Source organism: Oryza brachyantha, chromosome 1, assembly GCF_000231095.2.
Source record: "Oryza brachyantha chromosome 1, ObraRS2, whole genome shotgun sequence".
NCBI classification, from domain to species: domain Eukaryota; kingdom Viridiplantae; phylum Streptophyta; class Magnoliopsida; order Poales; family Poaceae; genus Oryza; species Oryza brachyantha.
In genome coordinates, this window is record NC_023163.2 from 8,133,440 (window position 1) to 8,153,096 (window position 19,657).

Sequence of the window (19,657 nt, forward strand, 5' to 3'; positions counted from 1 at the left end):
TCAACTTTTGCTACTATGAACTGTATTGCTTAAACTAAGGTGATAAACTTGCTATCATCTACAAAACTTCCATTTGCTACTTTGTGTAAGACTTTAATTTGACTTGAACTCCTTATTATGTATGGCTTGAACTTAATATGCATACAATGATGCAATGATTGATTTATGCTAACTATTGGTATTTTGCTTTGGTTTTTGGTTGGCTATACGATATGAATGTATTTTATTTCCAAGTATAGTTATATGAATGTATTTTATTTCCAAGTATAGTCATATGAATATATTTTATTTTCAAATAAATGTGGTCTTCATGTTCAATTTTTATTTTGCAATGTGTATGATATGTGAGAGGTAACCTTACCGATTAATATGAGGAGGTAACTCTATCTAGGTAACCCATCTACCTCCCTCCAACCAAACAAGGGATAGAACCATTCCAACCCATCATATTCTTCAAACCAAACAGAAAACTGGGTTCGTTCCATTCCTATAACCAAATAGAAACTAGGTTCATCCCATCCTAAAAAAACAGGAATGAACCTAACCCATCCCACTTCATCCCCAAACCAAACACATGATTAGTTTCATGATTCATCCCCAACAAAGTGGGATTGTGTGTGGCCACTGCCAAACATTCTTAGTTGTAAGACTTTGCTACCACCTCTTGCTAGCGCTTTAACGCAACCAACAGATTATCAGTGAAGCACTCTAATCAGTTTGACTAAACACATTATTGAGATGCCCTGTTAGATAGGGCATAGGAGTAATATATTAAGCTAGACTGTACTTCTATATTTCAATAGATGACATGTTGATTAATCAACGTGTTTGATCATTCAAATTTGTTTTATTAAAAACATTTAGTTTGTTTATTTAATAAAATGAATTATCAAATATATATAGAAAGTCAATAACATTATCTATTAAAATACGAAGAGAATATTTCGTTTTTGTTATCTGTCTTAAGAAAAATCAAATGATACCCAATGTTTCCCATTGAACACATTTACATGTCACCAATCAAGAAGTTGTGACCTGAACGCCGGACCATGTGCTCCGGGCGGAGACACGCCGAGACATGCATGCTCGCCTCCTTCCTCCCGCCGGTCACCACCACCATGCCCTCGGGCGTGCTCTCTGACACGAACTCCACCGGCGTCGTAGGGCCGGAACCGCGGCGAGGCGGTCACCGCCACGAACCCCGGCTGCCGGAGCATGGCGCCGACGGCGTCGAGCCACGTGTCGAACGCCTCCATCGGCCGCTCGGCGAACCCGTCGACTGCGCTCCGGATCGCGTCGCGCACGCGCAGGACGCCCCGCGGGGCCTCGGCCAGCTCCCGCGCGGCCGCCGAGGCAGCGCAGCCCCGGACGCAGTTGCCGAAGTAGGCCACGTCGACCGGCGGGTCCAGCCGCGGGCGGCAGTCGGCAGGGAAGACGAGGTGCGTGCTCGCGTCGCCGGCGCCGGCACCTGCGCCGTCGTCCCGCTGGGGCGGCGACCTGGCCCGGACGACGGACGACCAGACGACGGCGGAGACGGCGACAAACGTGGATGGGAGCAGGCGGCGCTCCCTCCCGGGGCTCGTCGTTGTGGCTGCCTCCTCGTCGAGCTCCGCGATGCGGTTCTTGATGTCGGCGATGCGGTGGCTGTCGAGCTCTAGAGTGGTTGTGTCGTGATGTTGCTACGTTCGCCTCAACAAATTTGCGGTGGGGAGCTACGAATTTCGATGAAATTTTACTTGATCAGGCAAAAATCACATATTTTGATGAGATTTTTTATCGGAAAGGAAACACATAAATTGCATTACTAGTGGTAGATCAGGTGGAAAAAAATTAGGTGGGCCGGGGGCTCACGCCCACCTCCCTGCACTCTGCCTCCCGATGGCGGACACGTGAGCAGTCCACGGATCAGATGACGACACGCGCTCAGCTCCCCATCGCACACGGTTGCGCTCGGCTCCTCTTCGCATAGCGTCGGCTCGCCTCACCGCAACGCGTCAGCTCGCCCATCGCCCGACTCACCCATCACCCACGTCGGCTTGCTCAAAAACATCTCGCATCGTTTTCTTTCTTGGTGCGATCACTTCCCGTCCCATATCCCGGATACTATCGTCGCCCATGGCGGAAGGGCGACACGGCGAGGCCCTAGCCGGCGATGGCCACGACAACGTCGGTAAAGGTGAACAAACGGCAGTTCACATCACGGCGCCCGGGATGAAAGGCGACGCGGCAAAGCCCTGCCCGACGACGTCGGTGGAAGCCCTAATGGATCGCATGTACGTTGCTCCATCGTCGTCGGTCCTCAGGTAACTGCTACCGCTGCTCCTCGTTTGATCATGATCGTCGCCATGTTGAGGACCAGCCGGCTGATTGGTCACCACATGATCTCTTCTTGATGTAGATTACATGCTTCGTCTGTGAATGATGCTATTGGTTGTGATCATGGAGAAGAGGGACAACAAATGACACATGTTGGATCGGTGGAGAATGAAGTGCCTAATGTGGTAAAAAAATATAAGTAACAAACTTGACAGAATATATATATTTTTATTTGTTGTAGTATAAATTTAATTGATAATTCATATGTATAGGAGGTGGTTGATAAATCTGGACAAAATTTGATCACACCTAAAGTTGGAATGACTTTGAATCCGAGGAAAAGGCTTATGAGATGTACAACACCTATGCTGGACAAGTTGGGTTCAGTGTTAGAAAGAGCAAGACGAAGCACCGCCAAGATGGTAGTTTATGTCAGAAACATCTAGTTTGCAGTAGCCAAGGATATCGAGAAAATGAGTCATCACAAAAGGATATTACAAGGACCAGTTGTGATGCTCGTGTTCAATTTAGTATCAGCAAAGAGAGGGTTTGGACAGTGTAAAAAGTCATACTAGAGCACAACCATTATCTTGCTAGTCCAAATAAGCCACATAAGTTGAGGTCCCAGCGAGAGATTATAGAGGCAGATAGAAAATTAATTGGGCATATACGACGGGCTGGAATGAAGCCAGCCCAAGTTTTTGATTTCATGAAGGAGCATTATGGAGGGGAAGACAAAGTACCATTTTCTAAGTTGGATTGGATTGCTATAATGAGATTGGTCGCGAGCGCAGACAGTACTTAGAAGCCAATGATGCACAAACATTATCTGAATACCTAAGAAATAAACAGTTACAGGATCCAACATTTTTTTATGCGGTTCAGGTGGACAAGGAAGATGGTCGTATAGCAAATTTCTTTTGGGCAGATGGCCAATCTATCATGGATTACAAATGCTTTGGTGACGCTGTGTGCTTTGACACCACATTTCAAACTAATAAGTTTGAAATGTCTTTTGCTCCGATTCTTGGCACCAACCATCACAAGCAAACAATAATTTTTGGGTGTGCACTTATATTCAATGAGACCATTGAATCATTTGTTTGGCTCTTTGAGACCTTTCTAGCAGCAATGTCTGGAAAGCACCCAAGCACAATTTTCACAGATCAAGATGCGGCAATGACAGCAGCAATTGCTTATGTATTCACAAATACAACCCACCACCTTTGTTTGTGGCATATTTGCCTAAATGCTGCTAAACATCTTGGTCATGTAATTCATGCGTCGGAAAACAAGTCAGAGGACAAGTCAGATAACAAGTTCTGGGCAGATTTCAGAAGATGTATCTACGAAGACAGGGAAGAGATTTACTTCATACAGAATTGGCATGAATTGTTGGCTAAATACAACCTTGAGAATAACTCATGGATGGAAAACCTATATGGTTTGAGGGCAAAATGGGCTACGGTATACCGTGACTCTTTTACAGCAGACATGAACTCGACCCAAAGGAGTGAAGGTATGAATAATGTCTTCAAGAAAAGATTTCATAGGAAATTGGGTCTTTCTGAACTCCTCGTAGAATGTGAGAACATTGCAGTTAGTCTAAGGTCGAATGAGTTGGAGGCTGATTTTAAGTCACGTCGAAAGACCCCAGTTTTCTACATTCCAAATCTACCTATGTTAAAAACTGCAGCTGAATCATATACAAAGAGAATGTATTCAGAGTTTGAGGAAGAATTTAAAAAACAATTTACATTGTCTTGTGAATTGTTGGAAGCTACGGGGACAAACTCTACATTCTTTGTTTGTTAAGTATATGCAATCTGATCGTGGAGCAACAGTAATATTGAATACTGAGAATTCAACCATTTCGTGCACTTGTCGGATGTTTGAATGCATAGGTATATTTACTATTATCTTACGTGTCGCTTAAATTGTATTTTGTATCCTTTAATATAGGTTGTTTAAACTGGCAACTATATCTTACAGGTTTATTGTGTAAACATACTCTTAGAGTCTATAATATGAATGGAGTATATAATTTGCCAGCGCAATATATACTGCCTAGATGGACAAAATATGCTAAAAGTGGATTTTATATTTAAAAACCAGGAACTGAAGAGGCAGATTTGAAAACACAGGCAGCACTTATATCTAGACAGGCCACATCACTTGCATTGAAGTGTTCATCGTCAAAATAACTTCTGAATAAATTGCAGAAAACCATGCATGACTTCAACTTGGAAGCGGATACTTATCTAAGTGAGATGCATAAAAAATTCAATGAGATTCCTCCTATTCCTAATAAATGTGTCTGAGAACCATTAAATGGTGTAATATCATTCAAAATTCCTCAAGTAATAAAAGGTCCAAAGAAGACACGTAGTAAAAATATTGTTGAAAAGAACACGGGGAAGAAGAAGGGTGCCCAGAAGAAAGGTAGTGACCAGTCCAATAACTTTTGCTTATGTGTGTAAAATTTCTTTTAAATATTCTGTTATTATATATATTGCATTGTAGGTGAAGATCTGAAACATAATAATGTAGAAACAAGAGATGAACGTGCTGAGCCAAACCAAATAATTGTAAGACATTAGCTACTTTCACAATTCATTCCATTACAAGCATGATTTGTGAACACTTTCTTGTGATATGACACAGGAATTTAATGTTGGGGCATCTTCAAACATAGATGTTCCTTTCGTTGAAGGTGGATATGCTAATTCCACGATGCCACACTTCAATTTTTTAGCAAATCCTTCTGCAATGGTTGCTCCATACATACCAGGAGGATACACAAGTCTCTTAATGGGAGTTGGTCAAGATGCCACAACTCAAACAACTGTTAGGAAGTTGCATTTTGATGGGGTGCAAAATCATGAATCTTAGAAAGTTACATTTTATTTTTTTTTACTGGACATGTTCGAAGGCTTTGGATTATACAACTGGCTGACAATAAAATTATTAGTGTCGTGGGTGATTTTGGTGCACTCAACAGGTTAATCCCAAATTATATTTCTTGTTCAGGTCAACTCATCATAAGAAAGTTCACTTATTACAGACTTTACTCCAGATTACACTACAGTTCAGATTTAACCAAATTGGTACATGTGTGCTATTATACATGGAGATCATAATTTGTCTGGTTACTCCAAATATACTTGCAGTTTAGATCAACCCGTCCCCTTCTAGATTTTAACCCAGATTACATGGTATTTAGACAATCACATTTTGTTTAACACATCCATCATATTGCATATTCCAGAACAACAAACATACCATATGTATTTCAGATAAAAATGTACAGATTACAGAAGTATATGAGTTTGTGTCCAAGCTCCAAAACCTCAACAAACTACTCTGATATAAAAAAAAATATACATATTACAAAAGGATCTGAATTTGGATCCAAGCTTCAAAGACCATACAACAGAGTACTCTCATCAATCAAGGCAATTCTAAACAATGCCCAGTAAATACATTCATCACTGGTTTGCTGACAATACCCAGTAAATATGACTTCATCTGCAAACAAAATTCCACCCTCACCACCCATCCGTACAGTAGATACCACATTATCATCTATTTTGTTGACAGACTTCATCCACAGTCAAATTTCCACCCTCAGCATCATGTATCTGTATAATAGAGACCATGTTATGATGTCAGTTCATTAAGTACAATGACACATTTTATCATAACTCCAAAGTAATCTACTAGTGTATATGTTCCATAAGCACAAAATTTTGCCTCTGTTAATTGAAAACTGAGTCATTTTGACCAAAGCAAGCATTTACAAAACATAAGAATCCAAATATTAAATTTGTTTTCTAACATATGAATCCAAATATTAAATTTGTTTTCTAACATATGAATCCAAATATTAAATTTGTTTTCTAGTTTTTCTGTAACAATTTTGGAGCATATATCACTAGTTAATACAATAGAACTAGTAAACAAATATACCATAGTTTCAATCCAAGCTGTAAATGTTGGAGCATATATTTCATTAAGGAAAAAGGATAGTAAGTACAGGTCTGATCGAGAAGATCAGTAGTACAATTGACAGGAAGCTGTCAATCGGTGATTTCAGGCATTCCCAAAACCGGACCATGACTGAAAAAAGAACAGGAAAAAGGCTAGCCCTCCCTTTCTCTGAATATTCCTGCTTCGTTGTAGATTATGACCTCTGCCCGGATATCATTGAAAAACTCCACCTCTAAGTTTGATTTGTTCTAAAAAATCCTCAGGTTTCTCTGTTTCCAAATCATCCAAGTGAGAAGCATAAGAAGTGAATCAAACGCCTTACTGTGCAGGCCATCTTCTCTTCACAAGATTATCAGCAGCTTGGCCCTTATTTTTGACTGATGCTACTAGCACATAAGCACATTTGGAAAGGCAGAAAGCAACAGAAACAAGCATCTCGAAAGCAGCAGGAAACATATTACTACGAGTAGCTTCCTACAAAATTGAACACGCCAACATCTTCATCGACAAGGCAAATATGATGAGCAACTCTGTGGACGTCGATCGATCAGATATATGTGGGCGGTCCTCACCATCTCCACCGTTGCCGATAGCGTCCTTGGCAGGGGAACACCGCAGGAGAAGGGATGAGGCGCGGCCGCATCGACGGGTGGGGGAGTGAAGCGCGGCGGCGCTTCTGTTCGATGGCAGGTGGGGGAGGGGTAGCATGGCGGCGCTTCTGTTGGATGACGGAGGGGATGCGCTTTCCACCCCGAATCGAATCGGGAGAACGATAAAAGGAATCGAGTCTGGAGGAGAAGAGCCGAGCGCGATGGGCGATGGCGAGCCGACGCGGTGTGAAGTGGAGCCGAGCGCAACCATGTGCGATGGGGAGCCGAGCGCGTGTCGCCGTCCGATCCGTGGACTGCTCATGTGTTCGCCATCGGGAGGCGGAGTGCAGGGAGGTGGGCGTGAGCCCCTCGCCCACCAAATTTTTTTCCGATCAGGTGTCACCTTCCGGAGGATGCGCCGTGCCACGTCGGCAGCCATGGGGTGAACGATCGCCGACCGGTCAAACGCCGGCGCAGCTGGGAATGGACGTCCGCGCGCCGCCGCCGACCACGCGTCCATGAACCTCCAGAAGCTGTGGCCGTCCACCACGGCGTGGTGCATGGCCACCCCGACCGCAACGCCACGGCCGTGGACGAACCGCGTCGCCTGCACGGCGAGCACCGGCGCGGGGAGCTCGGGGGACTCCAGGCTGGGCACGAGCCGCAAGAACGCGGGGACGTCATGCCTCTCGGCGGCCGACAGCACCCGCGCGTCGCCGTCGGCCTCGGCCTCCAGGAACGCGACCCCGTCCCCGACGGCGGGCGGCGAGCAGTCGACGACGACGTCGCCCGTGGAGGACAGGTGCGTGAGCTTCCCGGCGAGCGGGAAGAAGATGGCGATGGCGTGGGCGAGGGACGACTTGAGCGACGCGTAGTCGGCGCCGTCGTCGTAGAGGAAGAGGCGCTGTATCGGCGGCTGCGGCAAGAACCAGACGTCGAAGAGGGAGAGCGGGACCTGCTCGAGGTGCGGCGGCGGCCGGCGCAGGAGAGGGACGCGGGTGGTGGCGACGACTCTCACCACTTCGTTGCCGGAGGCCATTGATGATCCGAATCCGATCGATCTAAGCTAGCGGAGTAGGAAGCTGATTGGTTGAGCAAGCTACTCGTGTGTGGTGTGGATGTGCAGAGTAGCAATGGTGGCTCAAATTTGTCGCTGTGATCTTGTCGCGTTGCCTGCCTCGATGTCTGTACGGAGCCAGCATTATTTTGCAGTTGGGGATACAATAATCCAAAATCCCATTATAACATAGTAGTAATAAGTTATCTTGTTGACGTTAACATTCTATCTGGGGTGCTAGAATCTTTAAGTTATGTTGATAAAAATAGGTAGGCAAAAAGAAAAGACCGAACCAAAAAATCACCGAGAAATTCGGTTATCAATTTGGTCCTCTATAATAAATAACCAAACTTTATTCGGTTAATTTGGTTAGCCTCCTCGATTAACCAAAAAGACCGAGTTAACAAAAAGATGTCCAGATGCGACATATCATTAACTAAGTTCAATAGGATTAAACTTTAATTTTTCACATTTCTACTCGCATGCAACCCAATAAGAGGCTTTACTCACACGTGGTTACGATTTTTTTATGATTTTTGTGTTGAAAATTTCTATGATTTATTTACATACGTGAAGTTGTTGCTAAATTTTGATCATGACCGAAACCAAATTGACTGGTTCTTTTTTTTTTCAAGACCGGCAATTCTGAGTTTCTAGTAAACATAATTTAGTTGAAGACCAAAGATCAAAACCGAATTAGGTGAATTAATCGAATATTTACCCCTATTTATAAAGACAACATTATGTATATGTACTACAACCTATATTAATGTATAGTACTTACGGTATTAAGTATGGTTCCACAGGTATCATATCGTTCTGAGCGGGTGATAGGTTTGGTATACCAGGTGGAACAAACTAACTTAAGACCTTGAGTTTCGTGTGAATTATATATTCCTCTTATTAACTGCATCCATCACAATTTGTTTAAAGGGGAAAGATGGCCTCCTCATACTAAGATACATAAACAGTCAGCACAACCATTGTTAAAATCATCAAAAGTTGTACAGCTCATCATTATATATCTATATGCCAAATAAACCATCCATTATATATATATGTGTGTGTGTGATGAGATCAGATGAAAAGGCCTAATTCTCATCATGCTCCATTTGTTCATTACATCTGCATTGTATCATCCAGATCCATATCGAGCCATAGCTGATAAAGCTCATCGTGAAAGCATTTTATTCCTTCACAAGATTCGCTATAGACATCCCAGCTTACAATACCGTGGAGACAAGCTTCCTAACAAACATTACAGTACAAGCTATATGTTGCATGATCCTCAAGCAGATTCAGCGAACCCAATCCTGTTCTCGCCGAAGTCGAAGACAATGTGGTATGCACCCATAAACACATCTCCAAGTATCCTGCAAAACACAAAATGCAACAAGATGGGTCAAACGTCAAAGAACCTATCAACATGGAGCTTCGCTATTTAGGGCTTATTCGTTTTGGAGGAAAAAAAACAAAGGATTGAAGCCATTTGGTTTATAGGAATGAAGTATATTAAAATCAATGGAAATTGTCCTTTCTTACATGATGTTGTAGAGGAAAAACATAAGAAAATTTTCATCCACTCGAACCTTTTGAAAAAATTCATATGAATTAATGTGGGCATGTGTTTCTAATCCTACACTTTTCCTATTCCTACAGGTTAAAATTCCTCCAAACCGAATGTCAGTGTAATTTGCCTACCAGAGAGGGCCGCGAGGTGGTGGCACATCGAATGCCATGAACCCGCTGATGCAAATGGTTTGGCCTTGCTGCTCCAGCTTCACTATGTACTGCATCACAGAAGAAGGCAAGATTTAAGAAAGCATGATGTGCACAGCATAGAGGATAAGCCCAAGTGTGTCACTGAGGAGCCACCTGCTCTGGTGTCAAGGTGAAGGTCTTGTTCGCTATGGTGAACGCAAGGTTTGGCATCTTTGAGATCTCATCGCAGTCGACTGCTGATTCACCATTGGGGCTTGGGAGATGCTCGCAGAGCTGCATGATAAATTGGAATGGGAATGTTATGCTTCGCAATCAAGAAAGCCTGGTGTGACGGAGCAAAGGATGTAATAACCACTACTAACCTGGTTAGCATACTGCAGAATGACATCTCTTGTTTTGTTATGTCGGAGTTGATTCTGTATCCAGACAACAGCCATCTCACAGGCAGTACAGGAAAGATCTGAACCCACCTTTTCTTTATCAATGACGGACTCTATATTGTTGCTGCATATATATTCACGGAACAGGTTTGTCATGAAAAGGGGAAAAACACAAATATATTAAGATGGCAATTAAATGCCATGTATGTGTTGTGCTGACCTGACCAATCGTGTACCATCAAATTCACAAAGTCCGATCTGAGAGCACAATCTCAGAGGGTTTGCCTGGCCAGCCATAAAAAGGTTTATATTTGGTCAGAGAATTCAAGATCAATTAAAAAACATTAAGCATCACAAAAACATTCAATCCAATGTTCAGACAAGTGGCAAACCTGTTCTATGAGCATCTCAAGGATCATATCCCATACTCCCGCACAACTTCTTTACATTCCATACTAACAATTCCTTCAGCCCCAATTGCATGGTTAATTTGAGCAACAATAGTCTGTTAGCAGTAGAAAAGGTAAATACGTAAGCTGTACTGCCATTGCGAAACAATTTTTCTGATGTGTATTCCACCAGCTAGGAACATAGGATATATTTTTTAAGTCCTTAAGGAGATACTGCAAGGTACCAATTTTTTAATGTTAATTTGTAGTACCTCCTAGTGCATACTCAAGGACCATAACATCAGTTAGAGATTCAAGGGTACATACCGTTGGGCCACCGAGCAATGAAGTGCCTGAATCCGCAATCGCGGCGCAACCACCAGCACAGAACCCAGTTGAGTAGTCATCAATAAGAAGATCCCCCATCTCAAACTGCCAGTAGCCCTTACGGGTAACAGGAACATATGTATGGTTCCCCTTGTAATGATTTGGGTCTACACCACCAAAGATGAGCTCACCCCCTGTCGGTGCATCAGGATCACGGTTAAGCCAGAAGGAGAAGATGTCCTTTGCAATCAGTTTCTGCTCTTTCATTCCCTCCCTGTTTTTTTTTCCATACCACATAGAAGAGTGTTAAAAGAAAACTATCACTTAGCTTGTGAAGTAATCACAATTTATAATAATAGCCTGAGTAGGTACCAAATTGGAGGGGCTCCTCCCACAGAGATTTCCGGAAATCCAAGTCCAAGAATTCCATCAAACTTTCCAATGATGAAAGTAAGGCTTGGTTCCCTGGTTGTCTCAATGAACTTCTGAAAGAAAAATGGAACTGCAGCATTAGCAATGATGCATAGAAATGGTTTACCAAGACAACTGTGTAATAACTGACCTGGTTTTTTACAACAAGATCCCCAACTAACACGCTATCCTCACTGAAGAAACCAGCAATTGATCCAGAGCCATAGGAAATGGTGCAAGATTCTCCTGAAAAAAAATTCGAATAACAGTATAAGTGTTTTAACAGATTGTTTTACTTTCCGAAAGGATCTATAATATTGAGATGCAGCCGGATCGACCATACCATTCTTTTTGTAACTGCTTGACCCTTTTGACTTGTACCTGTGGTGTAAGTAGCATGCTATCTGGAAAGCATAGACATCAAAACATCAAACGTTCTTCCTTACGGAAAGAGAGTCATTTTCTACTGTAAACGTGTATGTCTTTTAGGTAATAAACCTACCGAAAAATAGCATTTCGTCGATGGAACCCACAAGTTCGAGCTTCCAGTGTCAAAGATCACTGTGAAGTTCTGTGGCGGCGTGCCAATACCGATTTCTCCAAAGTACTGAGTGTCCAGGTAGTTGTCCAAAGGAACTGTGTCGTCACCTAAACCGTCGACTCTCAGACGATGGCTCTCCCCCCTTGCCAATTTTGCACCGTCCAAGGTTTTCTTGTCCAATTTCTTCTTACTTAGGTTAATTCTTACCAATCCATCAGAAGAAGCATGAAGCAGAACAGCGCAGGACAGAATCCACAAGCAAGTCACCAGCAAAAGATTTTTCTGTCCCATCGTACTAGAACAGAACTACCCTGAGGTTAGAAATTAAAAAGATGATTCTGACCATAGTTTATCCATTAGATAATAGATAGAAGGGATCATGGATATATTCTTGAAACTGTAACCTAGTATCATTTAGAACTTCGAAAGAGTTCCTCTCTCGGACTGTTTGACTAGCAGTGCAGCCATGAGAAGAAATTGAACATGTGATTAACTAGTTGACATGTAAAAACAGAACTGCGATTTTCAGAATCCTTGGAGACACGGAGAAAGGCATCAAACTGCACAAGAACACAGCAAGAGAATCGAAGAGCTGCTATGTCATGGTCAATACTGACGCATCACAGCAGATACTCCATTATGCAAGGCTGCTTAAGTACTACTACTACAGAGTGATAGGATCTCAATTAACTTAACTGCAGACCAATAGCAAGTAATTTAAGCAGCTAGTAGGTATGTAATCGTACCTTTCTTGCACAAAGAGGTTAGCTGCTTCCCGGTCCAGAGAGGAGGGAGGGGAAAGCCCGGTGGAGAAGAACTCGAGGAGAAAGAGTGGCCTCTGTCTCACTGCCGGTGAGATGAATTCATAAAAGCGTTGGTCGCATGGCCCTGTCCAGAAGAAACCAACCGGAAGATATTTATTTTAGACTTTTTCGAGCGCACCAACTCGCGACTTCCCAGGTTCCACTGGCATCTGGGCTCCAAATGCAACCTGCCGTCCTGGCCTACATGTCAATGACAAGAATTTGTCTTTATGAGAACCATGGAGGTGAAAAAGATTGTCATTGCTGATTGTTAATTAAGAGGCAGAAAAAAGGACGTGCTTTGGAAAGGGATGCCGAGTAAATAAATTTCTTTTAAGTGGGGGTGCCAGCAAAATTTGAGAAAGCGGCAGGGAGTTGAGATCACTGTGACTTGGTTGAATAGTTGATGCCTTGATGGCTTGATGGCATAGTGCAGGCACTTTATTTTGCAATGACTACAGAGGCTGGCGACTGATCGGATAGACCAAGGAAGAATATCATATCCACCCGATGTTTTTAGCTTATTATTATTATTATTTTGCTGGGAAATAAGAATACAGGCGAACGGAACGTCCAATGACAGCAAAACCAGGAAACGTGTTCTATTATTTTAGTCGTCTCTGCAGTGTAAGTAAATAGTCGGTGTTCCCTGGATTTCCTTCGATTTACCCCCTTCGGTTCCAAAAAAATAATAATAATTTCATAGTAGTTATATCTAGATCAAGATTTATATATTTTATGACAAACAGAGAACTCTTCAGGACTAAAGATATCTAACACTCTTATTTCACTTTTGCTTATGAATATAAGTCCAAATTTAAATTTATAACCTTAAATTTAAAGTTAAATTTAGGGTTCTTTTACTGAAATTTATTTTCTAACCTAGGCTCTTAGATCGCTAAGAATACGTATATAAAGATTTTATTCATAGATTATTTTTTATTTATAAATATGTCGTTTGCATGAAAAAACCAAACAATCACTATCTAAATCTTTGGAAAAGCTACTTTTTAAGTCGAGCGATTTGGCAACATATCATTTAGTTACTTACTACCTACAATTTTTTACTTGACACACTTAACTCTTGACACACTTAACTTTTGGATCGAGTTATCATGGTCTTATTAAAAAAACTCGTAACTATTAATCATTTTAGTGTAAATATTTTATTATTAAATGTATTTTTAGAATGACCTATAATTTTATGTATTTTAAAAAAATGAATGAGACAAGTCAAACTTAAAGGACCTTAAATAGAAAAACAGAGAGTATAATCTAATTTTAGAGCCCCTTTCCTTTTCCGGATTCCGGAAGGACTTAGGATAACACGTGCTTACTTTGGTGCGATCGAACAAGTCCTCTTCCGCGGCCTGGTCGCCGGCTCGCCGGAGAGCAGGCTGCTTGCCGGCAGAGGAAAATCACTTTCACATATCACAACTTCATAAACCCATGGCAAACTCATCCAAATCGAGTTATTAGTGACTGACCCTAAGGACCAGAAAGCAGCACCATGAAAATGAACTGGGACGTCAACCCGTCCCCAAGAGATCACCACAGGCCACAGTAGAAGAAGACATCAACTCCCAGCAATGGTGACACCCCAACGCTAATCTTTTACATGAGAGCTCCAGGCCTGAAAATGTTACATGTCTCTGCATCTGCATTCTGAAGTTCTGGAGACTTTTTATCCTTGAAGATGGTTCACTGTCAATTCGCTGCTATTTGACGAAGACACCATCGATAGCTAGCAGTCAATTCAATCTACAGCGGCTGCAATTCTTCTTGGATTCAGATTATTATTGTTTTTACATTACAGCTGGAAAATGAGGGAAAGGGGGGAAGACATGCCAGTGCATTATTGTGACGGACGAATTGCAAATACAACACTTCTGTCAGTTTCTGGAAGTACACTACATGAACTGGCGACGCCATTGGGTGAGACTACAGTAGGGAACTAGACCTCACTGCAGCACTGGCTGTGACAGCGATCCACATCTAAGTAGTCGGCCACAACATCTTCCAACAGAGTGCTGGTTGGTTGTAATGTCATCACACAATTGTTTCCTGCGGCAACCATAAACATCAATTTTAAGATCAAAACATAGCTTGTCTGAAAACTATAACCGAATGAACTATTAAGTACTTCTCACAAATCAACGACTACAAACAACTGCATAAAAAATAATAGCTCAAGATATACAGCAAGTTTGGTAAAAAAATGGATAAAACCGAATACGATCTATGGACTATTGTTATCAACAAATTATGGAATATTTCACCCTCATGACCAGACATGAATTTCATTCATGGAAAACAAGACTTACTGGACCAATTTACACCAAGTTTAAACCGTTTTAATTAGGGAAACTTCCATGATCATAACACACAATAACACAAACTTTTGCTTCTAAGCACAACTCCCTTACAGGTGCTAGCAAAATTGCTAATGTAACAAATGAACCAACTATCCTAACTTGAGTAGAACACATGGTCTCAAAGAGGACTTCAAAAGGTGAATAAGAATTACTGCGTATGCAATATACCTCAACATATTCCTGCAAATAGAAACATTTTTTTGCTAATTTCCAGTAATAAAACTACAAAGGTTATGCATGCACAAAACAATGTCCAAACACAATAACTGTTTTTCTATGAGTAAATGTAATCCTCTTTAAGATCAATATGCAATAATCAAAAGCAAGAATAAGCCATCACAATTTGCAAAAGTATGCTTTTGATGTTCTGTTTATCAAAACTGAATGATATCAGGAGTAGAATATTATTCTAGGACAAGTAATATTTAACTACAACATTATTATTATGACATCACGATCAACATATAGTCAGTGTGAATGCCCAATGTAGTAAATATTGCTAGCCTCCACCGTAAATTTCTTTTTCCAATGATGTTATGCTTCACATGAGGAATAAGCTTCTATACAATCAGGAGTAAAATAAGGTTACTGCATAAATGGTATATGTGGGAGATCATTCATTAGTAAGTAGTAGTACAACCAAACACACAATCAGTTCTAGCAATTAAGATCAATTGTATTTTCTATAAGATGGTTAAAGTCAATTGTTCAGTCTCAGATACATCAATGCCTCCTTAAAGTTCCAAAAAGACTTGTTCATTTTGATTCTGCAAACATTACACTAATGGGTAAAAACATACTTATGCTTCACAAGGAAATCTAGCAAATGCCATGTACTTTCAAGTCAATGTGTTTAAAATGACTTGAACAAATCTAGTAAGAACTATGTACTTTTGTAGTATTGCAGCACCTCTTTTGTCCGTTTTGATTTACTAGAATGCTAATACATAATACAGAAAATATTGTCACTCTAATCATGCATAGAACAATTCCCGGACAAAGTTTTCCACATTCTATCGACATAGAGAAACGGTGCATAGCATTGGAAGTTCATAATCCATGCATAGCCATACCCATGCTATTGTAGATCATCATATAAATGCATAAGATCAAGTACTGATGAGACATCAAATATAGTGAAGGTTAGTACCAACAATGAAACCTCAGTTATTTATCATTTAGTTGTTCTGTTGCCGTGTCAAACAACAATGTTGTACACTAAAGGCTCAACGATTATTGTAATCTTGGTTGGTGCAACTACTTTTAGACATTTTGGCATTTGGTAAACTTCTTTTCTTTTAAAATAAGTTGCAAACGAGTTGTGTTCCAAAAAAAATGGAACAAGGCGTGAGGACAAGACATGAGGTTTGGATAACATATTTCATCCAACCTTAAATTGATTTGTAAAGCAAATTAGAATAACCAGTAGATTTATGTTTCTATATCAGCTTAAAAAATGACATAGCACAAGACAGCAACCACAAACTGGGCCTATATCTGCACCATCAAATATAATAATGGTTGTATAATCTGGAAACGTTGAATGCAGTTAAACCAATAAGCAAATAATGTAAATGGATTGTAAAAACATGACTGCTCAGTGGCAATTATATCCAATATACGAAGTTACCAACTGACAAAACAACCATGGTTTTGCAGTTTCATCTATCAAATTCTACACTAGTAAGGGCAATCATCAATGGATAACCAGAGTTAGCAAACAAATAAAAAGAAATAATTGAAGAAAAGACTATTATAATGAGATGGTACCTTCTCCGAAGGTCGCAACTTGCTGCTGGTGAATCCATCAGCAACAAGCTTATTGACAGCATCTCTCAGCTGCTCGTAATTCTCCCTTACATTGTAAACTTGGTGTGAGATCCTAACATACCCTGTCACTGCATCACCATTCTTATCCTTCGCCATTTCTTGGCCTTCCACTCTTCTTGAATTGTAGTATATTGGTACCTCCACCATAAAATCCTTCCTCAGCATAGTTCTCACTCTCATCGCATCATCATCACTTTCAACACCAAGACAACCGGGCAGGCCGACCATAACCATGCTACCACACAATTCTGGTGGTGTGCCAAGAAAAGTCCCCCATGCCTCGGCAAGCATCCTACCCATCTCAATCACTTTTACATGGTTACGGCTGCGTATTCCCTCAATGCCACCCTCAAACCGGTTAACAAAATCAATAGATTCAGGCACTACAAGCTGTGCACTGTAATCCCTTGTCCCAATCCATCCACTCTCCATGGGAAGGCCATTGCCATACTCGTGCGATACAACAGGATGGTGGAGCTGGGAGGCTATCGGATCATCCTTGCGGGTGTGCAAAAAAGCCACCGCAGGTGGGCAGAAGAACCACTTGTGGAGATTGCTGGTGTAAAAATCGGCCCCAATGTCACGCACATCAACGGGGACTTGCCCAATGGAGTGCGCGGCATCAATAAACACCTTATCAACACCCTCTTGTCGGCAGATGGCAACGAGCTCCTTCACCGGGATGACAACACTTGGCATCGAGGTGATGTGGTCGATGACCGCGAGGCGGACCTTGCGTCCCCCGTCCTTGGCCAAGGCGAGTGCAACTCGAAACTCGTGAATAATGGCGTCGGCGGACGCAACAGGGAACGGGAGCGGCACCTCAACGACGGTGGCCCCCGCGCGGGCGACGTAGGCGTGGATGGACTTCTTGACGGCGCCGTACGCGTAGTGGAGCATCAGCACGGCGTCCCCGCGGGAGAACCGGCCCTCGGCGAAGCTCCACGCGGCGTGCTGCAGCACGATGGCGGCCGCGGTGGTGGCGTTGTCGACGAGTGACACCTCCGCGACGTCCCCGGCGTTGACGAGCGCGGCGACGGCGGCCCGGGAGCGGCGGAGCCCCGGCTGGAGGGCGTGGAAGTAGAAGTCGTCGGGCTGCGCGACGAATCGCCGCTGCCACCGCGCCTGCGCGTCGAGCAGCGACGCCGGGCAGCACCCGAAGCTGCCGTTGTTGACGCGCGCCACCCCGGCCTCGTGGTGCCCGAACTCGGCGCGGATCTCCTCCTCCGAGATCACCGACCTCGCCCGCTTCGCCGGGGGAGGGCACGGCCCGTTCCCGTTCTCGTTCCCGTTCCCGTTCCCGTGGCCGTTCTCGGCCGCCGCCTCTTCGTCCGGCGGGATCGACGCCATCGCCGCCCTCCGCCGCCGCCCGCGCACGCTAGGGTTCGGTTGGTTGGTTCGTTTGGATTGGGGAGCAGGAGGTGGAGATTGGGGGGAGAGAGAGAGAGAGAGAGAGAGAGAGAGAGAGGAGAGGAGAGGAATGAGTTGCGGATTGGGAATGGGGGCCTCGCGTTCGCGTCGAGCCGAGCCGAGCCGCGACGACGCGCCGACCGACCGCGCGGGCGCGGGGCGCGGTTTTCGTGTGGTGCGGCGATGCTTACGTGGACGGGCTGCGGGGCTGGGCCCCACTGGGCAGCGACTCGTCAAGCGACCGAACGGTGGGCTTGGGACACCCCGGAGAAAGCGACGGCGGGATGCTTACGTGCCACGTCGGAAAGGTGGGCAAAATAGCCGTCGTTTTGAACTGTTGATAGTGTAGTAGTAATTAATTTATTAACTAATCACTCATCGTCCACACAGCAGCGGGCAGATAAAACCTGTTGAGTTCAACACGACTGTCTAATCTAACATTCTAACCTCTACTCCCGGTTGGTATAGATTGCAATCCACAGCGTACACGGACAGTCTGATCAATGGGCTCATCAGCTCTACGTCCGGAATTAACAATCTTAAATTCTTAATCAATGTTCTCCTAATCCAAAGTTAAATCATTGTTTAGAGGACGGTCGTGCGCACTAAACGCCTTCCCATACATCACTATCACAACAATTTTAAGTTTACGCTCATCTTAGCTTCTACTTTACTTTCCATTTGGCATGGAGTGGTTACCCCCTTCATACGGGGGTCGGCTCCGATGCATTCTACTGCTACTGCTAGAGAATTTAATTCACACCGTTGATCTGTCTTTTCGGACGGTTGTGACTAAATTATATTACCAACAATATTATATGTACTAGAAATTTAAAGAGATAATATCGTCTTTTTATTGTGATTTTTATTGCCAAAAAACAAAATTATAAAATACTACTAATCAATTAATTAACAAAGTACCAGAATACAATTTTAAATCAACGGATGAGATTAGTTCTACTGATAGTATAATACTACCAGTAAAATACACCGAAGAGTGACCCCTTCATATATTTATATATAATTTTCAAGTTAACTGTTTTTATCTCCCTTATAATACTACCTACTCAAGGAATGTCTTGCAGTAATACGACAAAAAATTTTGTGGATATATAAACTTGACAAGTAGATACATTTTAAGTGTATTAAAAATTATGACTATAGACACAAGTATAGGTTCAAGTGTTAATAATTTAGTTTTGGTGATGAATGGTAAATCTAATTTTATAAGATTAATATTTTATTGAGTATATTCTTGTTTAGGCTCATTTGGATATGGAAATAAAAAATATGAGGTATTACACTTCACATATTCTAAATTGGTCTCTCTCGTGTATCTAAAATATATAAAGTGAACACTGCTACCACAAAAGATATTTTTACTTGTGGCTAAATCATGTCTTTTCTAGTGGCTAGACGTCTCGTTAGTGACTAAAGGTAAGTGGAAATCAACTATCTTCGCTAGCAGCATCTAACTACCAGAGCAAAACACTTTCTACTGGATGGCGACATAACA

At 42.6% G+C, this 19,657-nt stretch overlaps 3 protein-coding genes, 1 long non-coding RNA gene and 1 pseudogene across 5 annotated transcripts; all 5 read right to left on the reverse strand.

The window, feature by feature from the left end:
* Window positions 1-1,013: 1,013 nt before the first annotated feature.
* Window positions 1,014-2,023, reverse strand: LOC102712953 (phenolic glucoside malonyltransferase 2-like). Its single transcript, XM_040519834.1, has 2 exons — window positions 2,020-2,023; window positions 1,014-1,654 (listed from the first exon to the last, which is right to left on the reverse strand). Exons 1-2 carry the CDS (start codon window positions 2,021-2,023, stop codon window positions 1,014-1,016), a joined length of 645 nt encoding a protein of 214 aa, XP_040375768.1.
* A 3,660-nt stretch (window positions 2,024-5,683) lies between these two features.
* Window positions 5,684-7,355, reverse strand: LOC121055697. Its single transcript, XR_005812689.1, has 2 exons — window positions 6,879-7,355; window positions 5,684-5,957 (listed from the first exon to the last, which is right to left on the reverse strand). It is a non-coding gene; the product is annotated as an uncharacterized LOC121055697 (long non-coding RNA).
* A 2-nt stretch (window positions 7,356-7,357) lies between these two features.
* Window positions 7,358-7,935, reverse strand: LOC121053231 (malonyl-coenzyme:anthocyanin 5-O-glucoside-6'''-O-malonyltransferase-like). The gene is made up of 2 exons (XM_040519842.1): window positions 7,519-7,935; window positions 7,358-7,429 (listed from the first exon to the last, which is right to left on the reverse strand). Exons 1-2 carry the CDS (start codon window positions 7,933-7,935, stop codon window positions 7,358-7,360), a joined length of 489 nt encoding a protein of 162 aa, XP_040375776.1.
* A 1,003-nt stretch (window positions 7,936-8,938) lies between these two features.
* On the reverse strand, window positions 8,939-12,537 carry LOC102718119 (annotated as a pseudogene). Its single transcript, XR_422989.3, has 12 exons — window positions 12,470-12,537; window positions 11,685-12,018; window positions 11,526-11,586; window positions 11,334-11,428; window positions 11,144-11,256; window positions 10,772-11,045; window positions 10,448-10,560; window positions 10,276-10,340; window positions 10,038-10,179; window positions 9,829-9,948; window positions 9,655-9,743; window positions 8,939-9,326 (listed from the first exon to the last, which is right to left on the reverse strand). The product of XR_422989.3 is annotated as an aspartic proteinase-like (transcript).
* Window positions 12,538-14,267: 1,730 nt separating this feature from the next.
* On the reverse strand, window positions 14,268-18,184 carry LOC102718401 (putative L-cysteine desulfhydrase 1). Its single transcript, XM_006644019.3, has 2 exons — window positions 16,672-18,184; window positions 14,268-14,590 (listed from the first exon to the last, which is right to left on the reverse strand). The coding sequence occupies exons 1-2, from the start codon at window positions 18,079-18,081 to the stop codon at window positions 14,576-14,578; spliced, it is 1,425 nt and encodes a 474-aa protein (XP_006644082.1). The 5' UTR covers window positions 18,082-18,184; the 3' UTR covers window positions 14,268-14,575.
* Between the last annotated feature and the right edge of the window lie 1,473 nt (window positions 18,185-19,657).

Excerpts from the sequence above, each read along its gene's own strand:
- LOC121053231 (XM_040519842.1), bottom strand. The coding sequence starts at position 7,935 with ATGGCCTCCGGCAACGAAGTGGTGAGAGTCGTCGCCACCACCCGCGTC. Across the intron at positions 7,430-7,518 it reads CCCCCGAGCTCCCCGCGCCG|CTTCTGGAGGTTCATGGACG; the intron begins GTGCTCGCCGTG and ends GGACGGCCACAG.
- LOC102718401 (XM_006644019.3), bottom strand. The coding sequence starts at position 18,081 with ATGGCGTCGATCCCGCCGGACGAAGAGGCGGCGGCCGAGAACGGCCAC.